Genomic DNA, 12,058 nt, shown 5'->3' with positions numbered 1-12,058 from the left:
CCTGAATTTTTTCACATGACTTTATGTACAGCATTTGTTTTTGAAAGCTGAGTCTTCTATTTCCCAACCATCCATCCCATCCATTTTTTACTGCTTGTCCCTTTCGGGGGGTGCTGGAGCCTATCTCAGCTGCATTCGGGAGGTAGGCGGGGTACACCCTGGGCAAGTCGCCACCTCATTGCAGGGCCAACACATCCTCAGGGGCATGTTTTTGGAGGTGGGAGGAAGCCGGAGTACCCGGAGGGAACCCACGCAGTCACGAGGAGAACATGCAAACTGTCTTATTATATTTATGACGCGTGGATTAACTTGAAATATCTCACTCAGCACGGAAAGACACCCATTGTAACTGTGTTGTGACTAAGGAGCACATTTATGTAAAATCGTTCAAACGGAGCATCTAATTGACCCTTTGACCACATGTCTCTTCCAGTCTGCGGTCCCAGTATCGACATCCGAAACGACATCAGCGAGTTCAAGTTTCTGGAGAACTGCACTGTAGTGGAGGGCTACCTGCAGATCCTCCTCATCAACACCAACAACAGCAAGACCAAGAACCAGGAGGTGCTCCGCTCCCTCAACTTCCCCAAGCTGACCGTCATCACCGACTACCTTCTGCTGTTCCGCGTCGCCGGCCTGGACAGCCTTAGCACGCTCTTCCCCAACCTGAGCGTCATCCGCGGGCGAAATCTCTTCTACAACTACGCCCTGGTGGTCTACGAGATGTTCAGCCTGAAGGATATCGGCTTGTACAACCTGAGGAACATCACCCGTGGGGCCGTCCGGATCGAGAAGAACGCCGAGCTCTGCTACCTGGACTCTGTGGACTGGTCTCTGATTATGGATGCAGAGTTTAACAATATCGTGAGTGGGAATAAGAAGACCAAGGAGTGTGACAATGTCTGTCCTGGCATCATGGAGGACAACCCGCTTTGTCAGCAGACCACCTTCAATAACAAACAGGAATACCGCTGCTGGACCTCCAACCGATGTCAGAAAGGTAAGCTCAGTTCCCTCTGAGTTTTCTAGTCTTCCATGTTGGCTTTTCATTGATAGAATCTGACAAATTCCGTGAAGCCCTGTCGTCTTTTGCCTTCATTTCCGTCTGTAGGATTGTCCTCTTCTTGCCAGTGCAAACATCTCTGCCCTGTTCATTGTATAGGGTCGTCTCGTCTTTAGGGCTATTTAGGGATCTGCAGTATAGAGCGGCGGGTATTAGTGGGGAGGCCTACTTTGCTTGAGGTTGAACGCGCTCTGCCAAGAAATCAGCTAGTCTACCTGTCTGGACCTTGTCAGTTAAATATTTGCCTTAGGGACTTTTTTTTGGAAGGGGTGCGGGGGAATTTATGAAAGGGGATGTATTGACGAATCATCTGGGGGAGAGTCATCCCTGTTCAACTCGGGTCCAACACTCGGGTTGTGTGAAAAACAGTTCAGAGGAGGGTCATGTGACTCCGAGCGCGTAACCCCAGAGTCTGCCTTGATCATAAAAAGGACATTAATTGCCTTTTAATTATTTTCATCCATCCATTTTCTACCGCGTGTCCCGTTTGGGGTCAAATCTGTTGACAAATCTGTTAAATTTAGAGGTTAGAGGGCTAAAATTTGGCCGCATTGTTTTGAACAGGTTTTTCTTTTAAATAGCATCAAAGCACTTTTTGCAAAATTCTTCCTAATAGGAGAGAATCATTTACAATACATTTAGCCACTTTTCCCATTTTGGTTGCCCAGTGAAACACATATTTTCCGGTGTACTGAATACCTGACATGTTATATATGCTAAGAATCTCACTTTGAAATACAAGGAACAATTGTTTTGGGTGTAATTACAGTTTTCAACCACTGATTAAATCGAGAGACATATCATTCATTCCTTGGCCCGTGAGATGGCAGAGTCAATCTGGCTACATAGTAAATTTAAATATCTGGTGGTTTGATAAGGGCTTTTTGGACACTATTTTATGGACAACGTGACTCAGGCCAGACACCAGGGATTGTACTCCTTAAAGATTACATACACATCATTTACCCTTATGACCCTATCCAAACAACCTTCCCTAATCATGGCATAGGAAAAAAAAACAACCAGCACCAAAAGTCAACAAACATGTCACACACAACACAACCTGCTCCCTGAACTTTGTGGATAGTATAATAAACAGATAACTACCATAAAAAAAATTAAAATGACACCCATTTAAATCCATTTCAAGGCATGAGGTGAAAAATGCAAAAAACTCTCCATACTTATCCATGTTTGGCGCATTTTAAATGCTTGATATTTCTGATTATTTACAAAATGTTAAGGAAGCTGTCTCGAAGGTAAACAATGTAGGAGTCAAACTTTCATATGCTCTTATTATTCAATTCTAATATTAATAATTATATATCCATTTTATTATAATAATACGTACACATATAAATGTATAGGCTATATAAATATATACACATTGAGAGGAGCCAGATGAGGCGGTTTGGGCATCTGGTCAGGATGCTACCCGAACGCCCCCGGGAGAAGCTGGACGAAGTGGCTGGGGAGAGGGAGTTCTGGGCTTCTCTGCTTAGGCTGCTGCCCCCGCGACCCGACCTCGGTTGAGCAGAAGGAAATGGATGGATGGATATATATATATATACCTGTATATACGTATATATATACATATATATATATATATATATATATATATATATATATATATATATGTATATATATATATATATATATATATATATATATATATATATATATATATATATATATATAGTTATTGTATGCAGTCGGCTTTCGGCTTTCGGCCCCCGGACAAATTTTTGTAGCTCAATGCGGCCCCCCCAGTCAAAAAATGTGGACAACCCTGCTACACAGTGTTTTTTTATGGTTGTTTATCGAAATGTAAATATCTGACAACAAATTACTTAAATGCAGTAAACAATGATGGTGGTGGGTTGTTATTGCTGCAGAGAATATGGTTTTAAAGATATGTTGTGTCTATTGCCAGTGTGTATATGTGCCCACTAAACCACCAGGTGACGACAGACTACAGCACTTATAACACTCCAAAAATAATAATGCATCAAAATCAGTGGTGGTATGAATCATTGACCTATTAAAGGCTGCAATTAACTTATCTGAAGTATTCAACTTTGCAACTTATTTTTGGAAATATTGAATATTTTGTGTTTTTCCCATAATTAAAAAAATATTGTTCTTTTGAAAATATGTTTTTACAAAAAGAGCATAAAACTTAAAAAACATTACAAATATTGAAAAACTCTATGACTATGAATAGGTCCGAAGCTGTTAAATAGATTAAAGTTAAAAAAAAAGTAATATATGACTTAAAGTAGGTAGTTAAGACACATCCTTTTTTCGTCGCTTAAGAGGCTTAATGTAGTTTTAAATTAAGTAGACTCAAAGGTTTAAGTTGGAATCTTAATTTGCAAGAAAAAAAGGGACCTCTGATGAAAATGTTTTTTCTGATTTATAAATGATTTTAAACAAAGCTGGATACTCCTGTTAAAGCTCCACTTAAAAACGTTCAGTTTTGGTTGATTTTGGCGGTGCCAGTGGGCCAAAGACGACCAAATTTTGCATGAGGACTAGCGCACTGAGCGTCAAACTGCCATGATGTCCATTGTAATAGTGGGTCGGATTACAAATATTGCATCTCTAATGGTTATGCTGATATATTAGCACAATGTTTTTAAATTTTTTCTGAGCCAAGGCACCTTTTTTTCATTGAAAAAATTCTGAGGCACACCACCAGCAGAAAACATAAACAAATAAAACTACGATATTGACAATAAAAAGTCGTTCTCGCAATTGTTGGATATGAATTCAAACCATAACCAACCATGCATCAATATTGCTCTTGTCTCAAAGTAGGTGTACTGTCGCGACCTGTCACATCACGACATGACTTATTTTGAGTTTTTTGGTGTTTTCCTGTGTGTAGTGTTTTAGTTATTGTCTTGCGCTCCTATTTTGGTGGCTTTTCCTCTTTTGTTGGTATTTTCATGTAGCAGTTTCATGTCTTCCTTGAATGCTATTCCCCGCACCCGCTTTGTTTTCACAATCAAGACTATTTAAGTTGTGCGGACGCAATCCTTCTTTGTGGGGACATTGTTGATTGTCATGTTATGTACGGATGTAATTTGTGAACGCCGTCTGCTTCACACGCTGTAAGTCTTTGCTGTCGTCCAGCATTCTGTTTTTGTTTACTTTGCAGCCAGGTCAGATTTAGTCTCGTTTTGCTTCAATACCCTTTCTTAGCGGCACTCGTCTTTTGTTTATTTTTGGTTTAAGTGTTAGATACCCTTTTACCTACACGCTGCCTCCCGCGTATTGTGATCACGACAAACCATGTTCCCGACATCTACAAAGCAATTAGCTACCTGCTGCCATCTACTGATATGGAAGAGTATTACATGGTTACTTTGCGGAGCTCTAGACAGTACAGACACTCAACAACGGCACATTTGCGGATTATAATTACTGGTTTGCAAAAAATATTTTTAACCCAATTAGGTGAAATTACATAATCTCCCACGGCACACCAGACTGTATCTCACGGCACACTAGTGTGCCGCGGCACAGTGGTTGAAAAACACTGTATTAGCAGACACTATCAAGAAATGATCTTGGATTGCGCTACAAACATGACGCTACTACCAAGAATGTATCGGGGCGGATGCTGGTCCGAAGCAAAGAAAGACCAGTGGGAGAGCCTCAAAAGGCACTTACCGTATTTTTCGGACTATAAGTCGCAGTTTTTTTCATAGTTTGGCCGGGCTCCAGTGCAACTTATATAAGTTTTTTTCTTTTTTTATTATGCATTTTCGGTAGGTGCGACTTATACTCCGGTGCGACTTATACTCCGAAAAATACGGTACTAGTTTAGCAGGAACAAAGCCAAGGCAGCATCGGCTTGTAAATCCTTCCTCATCTTTGAGGAAGGATGATGACGATCCTTGATTGTCCTTTTACCCGGGTAACCTCCCTTTTTCTTTTTTTTGTCTTCTAAGACAAAACTTTTCGTTTCTTTGGTTGTTTTGCAGCGTTGGCCATGATAGTAGTAATTGCACGTCAGAGTTCTTCTTCTTCTTCTTTTAGTTTTTAGGCTGTAGGCAAGTGTTTGCACCGACTCTACAGGTAGTGATGTATGCCGTAAAGTAAGTCAGCACATTTGTAGTTTTTTGTGTGGCATAATTCCTGCCACCCTCCTCATATTTGCTAAGTGCCAGTGAAAGCAATACAGCGCCCTCTCAGGCCATGACAAAGGTGTCATTCAAGTAGTTGTAAGTCCATGTGTCATCCCAAAAGTTATGAAAATATTTTATGAAGGTTGAAAAGTTACTTCTGCTACTGCTTTAAACAGTGCCACAGCTTTAAATCATGACGTTCATGCCTTTTGGCGTGAGCTTGCACGCAGTTCTGGATGTTCCTATTTGCTGGATTTTGCAGTGTGGCTATTGTACGTTGTGATGTCACATTGAGGTGGACGTTCCTACATGGACCGATCGCATTTGAACCGATGTGGTACCATTTCCCCGTACCTGGGAATCGATACCGGCACTCAACTGTACCAAATTTGGGCATTTTTGTATGTTATTAAATATTAATTGTTTTTGATATTAAAGCCTCATTTTTAATTGCAACATTTGAAAAAGAGCTGATTACGGTAACTGCTGTTCAGTTGTTGTATCTCGTTTTATTATCATCTGTCTTAGTATGATTTGCAAGTCTCACATTAAGTTGCAATTACAGTTGCAAGTCCAAGATGTTAGATTGCAGTAGTGTATAGTTTATGGTAGGGCTGGGCGATATGGCCTTTTATTAATATCTCAATATTTTTGGGCCATGTCACGATACACGATATATATCTCGATATTTTGCCTTAGCCTTGAATGAACACTTGATGCATATAATCACAGCAGTATGATGATTCTATGTGTCTACATTAAAACATTCTAGTTCATACTGCATTAATATATGCTCATTTTAAACTTTCATGCAGAGAGGAAAATCTAAACTAAGTCAATTGACCAAAACTGTATTTATTAAACAGTTATTAGCAGTGGCACAAACATTCATGTCATTTCAAAACAGAAAGTGCAAGATTGTCAGAGACATTTTAAAACAAGCTATGAGTGCACTTTTGTGCATGATGTCACTAAGATGACATATCAAAACAACACTAAATTAAAGTGTACTTTTTGTACAGAATGCCACTACAATAGTTTAAAACAAATAAAGTGCACTTTTGTGCATGATGTCACACAAGATATTTCAATAACTGTCAAATAAAAATGAGCTGCATAATAGGAAATCAAATCGCTATAAGGTAGGTTACTGCGGACGTAATCTCCTTCTGTTGTTCACTATTTTTTTCATACGGTGTTGATGTGGAAATGGTTGCCTCGGCATTTTGTTGGTGTGGCACCGAACGGAGATGTTGACACATGGAGTAAGCACTCTTCATTCTCTAGCGGGTGACTTTTCAAATGATGCTACAAATTTTGTAGCAACGCTTTTGCCCCACACTTGACAAATTACGGTTGTCTGTTCGACATATTCCCCCTTGAAGCCAAACCACCGCCAGACGATGGACCCCATACTGTTTGTCTTGGGAATTAATTCTTCCTTCATTTGTTACCAGATTCGCACCTTCTCTCTCTCGTATTACCACTCGCACCACAGCTAACGTTACCCATGCTGCTACCTCTCTGCTCCAAGAGGGCGTACACGTATGTGACGTATGTAAGAAGGTGCGCTTGCTGTCTGTGAGAAGGAGAGACAAGAAAGAGTGAAAAAAGCCTGTAGTGTAATGCCCGCAACTAAAAGCAACTGTGTGAAAACGTATACTCGAATATCACGATATAGTCATTTTCTATATTGCACAGAGACAAACCCGCGATATATCGAGTATATCGATATATCGCCCAGCCATAGTTTATGGTGTGATTTTTTTAAATTTGTTGTGCTATAAAAAGTGTTAATACTGTAAGTATTGTACTTATTACACACCAGCTGTTTGATTGTAACTTGCATCTTGTAGTTTTGATTAACAAATTTGGAGGCGTTGAAATCGCCATGTAAAATTGCTAATGCTATTCAGTAGCATGTCAATAGCAAAGCCAATGTATATTAGTATAAAGCTAACAGATTTGGTGAAAATTGGAGACTTACCGTATTTTCCGCACCATAAGCCGCCCTGGGTTATAAGCCGCGCCTTCAATGAACGGCATATTTCAAAACTTTGTCCACCTATAAGCCGCCCCGTGTTATAAGCCGCATCTAACTGCGCTAAAGGAATGTCAAAAAAACAGTCAGATAGGTCAGTTAAACTTTAATAATATATTAAAAACCAGCGTGATGTGGGCGCGCATGGAGTCGTATATCAACATGGACGGAGCTGCGTGAAAAAAGCCACCCGGCCTCTTCGCGTAAACTTACCTTAACCACTCGCTCATCTTTTCTTCATCCATCCATCCCTTCGAGTTAGCTTTTATGATGACGCCGGCTGGAAAGGTCTCTTTTGGCAAGGTCTTCCTTTTGAATATCACCATGGGTGGAAGTTTCTGGCCATTAGCATGGCAAGCTAGAACCCCAGTGAAGGATGACTTCTCATTCCCTGTGGTGCGAATATTCACCGTACGTGCTCCCGTTGTATCCACAGTGCGGTTCACAGGAATATCAAAAGTCAGTGGAACCTCGTCCATGTTGATAATGTTCTCTGGCCGGATCTTTTTTTCAGCTATCTTGTTTTTACAATATGCACGGAAAGTAGCCAGCTTTTCTTGAAAGTCTTTAGGCAGTTGCTGTGAAATAGTAGTCCGTGTGCGGATGGAGAGATTGCGTCTTTTCATGAACCGGAAACCTGTCGCTTAGTAGGAGCCATTTTGTGGTCTTTACAGATGTAAACACACAAAGGAAATGAAACGTAATATCCGCGCGCTTCTTCTTCTTCTTCTACGCGGGCGGGTGGTTGCTTACAGTAGAAGAAGAAGCGCTTCCTGTTCTATGGGGGCGGGTGCTTACCTTGGCGGTTGCTTGCGTAGAAGAAGAAGCACTTCCTCTTCTACGGGGAAAAAAGATGGCGGCTGTTTACCGTAGTTGCGAGACCGAAACTTTATGAAAAATGAATCTTAATATTAATCCATATATAAAGCGCACCGGGTTATAAGCCGCACTGTCAGCTTTTGAGTAAATTTGTGGTTTTTAGGTGCGGCTAATAGTGCGGAAAATACGGTACTTTACTTACAATGGAGCGTGTTTGAGTCAATTTCTTTGTTGGTATTGAAAATTGCAACTTTACCTAGAGGTAGTTTGGCTGAGTCCGCTCTCAGTGCTGCTGGGGTGATTGCCAAATGCACTGTTGGATTTTACGTGAATCGGTGCCCGGAAGGACCGGCGGGATTTGGTCTGTGCCAAAAAAAGTACTGGATTTAGCACCCACCCCTAATTTGGACATTTTTGTTAAGGTCTCAGCCAAAGTGCGGGGAGCTCTGTTGAGGCCAGCTGAATTTGAGGAAACACAAGATAAGGTAGAATAATGTATTATTTTATTAAAATAGTCACAAGAGCATAATAACACCGACATGCGACGTGCAGTGACATCAATGCTACTAAAGAAACTTTTTCAATGCAGTCCGAATCAATCGGAGAGTGTGCAGGTGTACCTAATGTTGTGACCGGGTAAATCTATATAACGTTTATGAAGTTTATTTTGACGATAAACTAAAGGTTTTTTCAAATCGATTTAACCGATTACCGTATTTTTCGGAGTATAAGTCGGACCGTAGTATAAGTCGCACCTGCCGAAAATGCATAATAAAGAAGGAAAAAAACATAAGTCGCACTGGAGTATAAGTCGCATTTTTTGGGGAAATTTATTTTATAAAACCCAACACCATTTGGGTGTTGTCATTTGCTATAGATAATATCTTAGAATGTATAACAATTGAAATATGTCAGGAAAAAAGCAAAAACATATTCATCAGTTGTATATATAGATCACCTAAGTCAAGTATAGAAACATTTGAAGAATGGATCAAGGCTACTTACATGGACAATGGTCAAAGAATAATTTTCTTATGTGGTGACTTTAACATTGACTTATTGAACCCTAACAAGCAAAAGTCTATTGATGACTTCATTGATACAATGTACAGCATCAGTTTATATCCTAAAATCACAAAGCCAAGCAGAATTACCGGACACTGTGCCACGCTTATTGATAATATTTTTACCAATGATTTTGATAATAACACTACAAGTGGTCTACTTATAACCGATGTTAGTGATCATCTGCCAGTTTTTACAATATATGATGGAAACTACAAGAAGAACATGGAAGACAAAAGGACATTTCGAAGACTGTGCACAGAGAAGAGGATGATTGCTTTCAAAATTGAGCTACAAAAGCAAGATTGGGACAATGTGTACAATGAAAATGAGGTTGATGAAGCATATGAACATTTCTTAAACAAGTTCATAATACTTTATAACAAACATTGTCCATGGATACAACTCAGTAATAAGCAGAGAAAGAATAATCAACCATGGATGACAAAAGGATTAAAAAATGCTTGTAAGAAGAAGAATACACTACATAGGAAATTTATAGCACAAAGAACTACAGAGGCAGAAATTAAGTACAAAAAGTATAAAAACAAGTTAACATACATACTACGATTATGTAGAAAAGAATATTACAGTGAATTATTGGACAAGAACAAAAATAATATGAGAGCAACATGGGGCATCCTCAATAGCATTATTAAAAATGGCACTAAGAGGGACTACCCTCAATACTTCTTAGACGGAAATAAAAAAAATGACAACATAAAGGAAGTAGTTGAAAGCTTCAATAATTATTTTGTAAATATTGGACCAAAATTGGAAGAAAGGATTCCAGACCCAGTTTCAATTGAGGACTATAATGATACCATAGAGCGAAATCCGAACTCCATGTTCCTCAGTAATGTGACACAGGAGGAAATAGTTACAATCGTGAAAAAAATGTAAATCTAAGACTTCAACTGATTGTAACGAAATTGATATGGAAACGATAAAAAAGGTTATTGAAGAGATCTCACGACCATTAATGTATATTAGTAACCTATCATTTCAAACAGGTACATTTCCAAACAAAATGAAAATAGCTAAAGTTGCACCAATTTACAAGACTGGCGACAAACATCAATTTACAAACTATAGACCTGTTTCCTTACTTCCACAATTTTCTAAAATCATTGAAAAACTGTTCAATAACAGATTAGAGAGTTTCATAAATAAAAATAGAATACTCGAAGAAAATCAATATGGATACAGAGCTAATGTTTCAACTTCAATGGCATTAATTGAAATTACAGAAGAAATTACCAATGCTATAGATAATAAAAAATGTGCGGCAGCAGTTTTTATGGATCTAACTAAAGCATTTGACACAATTAATCACAATATTTTAATCAAAAAACTAGAACGATATGGCATCAGAGGGTTAGTCTTAAACTGTATAAGAAGTTATCTAATGAACAGGAAACAATACGTGAAGGTAGGCGAACACACCTCTACAACGCTAAATATATCCTGTGGTGTACCTCAGGGATCAATACTAGGACCTAAATTATTCAATCTATATATAAATGACATTTGTAAAGTTACAAAAGATTTAAAGTTAGTATTATTTGCGGATGATACAACAGCGTTTTGTTCAGGAGAGAACACACAGAAGATACTACAAATAATAACAGAAGAAATTAACAAATTAAAAAGATGGTTTGACAAAAACAGACTATCGTTGAATCTCAGTAAAACTAAAATAATGCTATTTGGTAACAGTAGAAGAGAAAGTCAAACACAAATACAAATAGACGGAATAGAAATTGAAAGAGTAAATGAAACCAAATTTCTAGGTATAATGATTGATGATAAATTGAACTGGAAATCTCACGTAAAAAATATACAACATAAAGTAGCAAGAAACACGTCAATAATGAATAAAGCAAAACATGTTCTAGACAAAAAATCACTTCATATTCTCTACTGCTCACTAGTGTTACCATATCTGAGTTACTGTGTAGAAATATGGGGAAATAATTACAAAAGTACACTTCATTCATTAACGGTGTTACAAAAAAGATCAGTTAGAATAATACATCATGTTGGATATAGAGAACACACAAATCCTTTATTTATTGAATCAAAGATACTGAAATTCTACGACATAGTGAATTTGCAAACAGCTAAAATTATACACAAAGCAAACTATAACCTGCTACCCAAGAATATACAACAATTCTTCTCAAAAAAAGAGGAGAAATATAATCTTAGGGAGAAATGTAATTTAAAACATTTGTATGCACGTACAACACTTAAGACCTTCAGTATATCAGTATGTGAAATTAAATTATGGAATGGATTAAGCAAAGCAATCAAACAATGTACTAATATGATCCACTTCAAGAAACTCTTCAAACTTAAAGTGTTTACAAAGTACAAAGAAGAAGAACCATGATAAATATCCTGAATTTATTTAACTCATCCATTCTTTCATTCTTTCACTCACAAAATAATCTTACTTATCTCAACATATGAAATGTAACTTACTTCACCAATTATTATTTATTTACTTATTTTATTGTGATTACTTATGGAGTATATTGTGAATAAATTGAGAACAGGAAGTGAACAAAAGTTTTAGCAACTGTTATGTAAAAGAAAAGAGGTAGGATTAAATAAGCTCTGCTTCTTCCTACTCCTTTTCGAACATGTTGAAAAGAGAAACTGGAGATTGTGATGTATCATGTTGTATGCTTGCATGTTCGATATAAACTCAAACTCAAACTCAAACTCAAACTCAAACTCAAACACCAAGAATAGACATTTGAAAGGCAATTTAAAATAAATAAAGAATAGTGAACAACAGGCTGAATAAGTGTACGTTATATGAGGCATAAATAACCAACTGAGAACGTGCCTGGTATGTTAACGTCACATATTATGGTAAGAGTCATTCAAATAACTATAACATATAGAACATGCTATACGTTTACC

General features: G+C 38.0%; 1 protein-coding gene across 1 annotated transcript in view; it reads left to right on the top strand.

The window, feature by feature from the left end:
• Positions 1 to 12,058, top strand: part of igf1ra (insulin-like growth factor 1a receptor) — a 248,546-nt gene that overhangs the window by 31,151 nt on the left and 205,337 nt on the right. Inside the window, exon 2 of the mRNA XM_061925030.2 lies at positions 434 to 1,000. Coding sequence (XP_061781014.2) covers positions 434 to 1,000 — 567 coding nt within the window. The remainder of the gene's footprint in view (positions 1 to 433; positions 1,001 to 12,058) is intronic.

The sequence above is a fragment of the Nerophis lumbriciformis genome, linkage group LG29 (assembly GCF_033978685.3).
Source record: "Nerophis lumbriciformis linkage group LG29, RoL_Nlum_v2.1, whole genome shotgun sequence".
Taxonomy (NCBI): Eukaryota; Metazoa; Chordata; class Actinopteri; order Syngnathiformes; family Syngnathidae; genus Nerophis; species Nerophis lumbriciformis.
The sequence above is the reverse complement of the archived record's forward strand: the minus strand, read 5'-3'. Positions and strand labels throughout refer to the sequence as shown.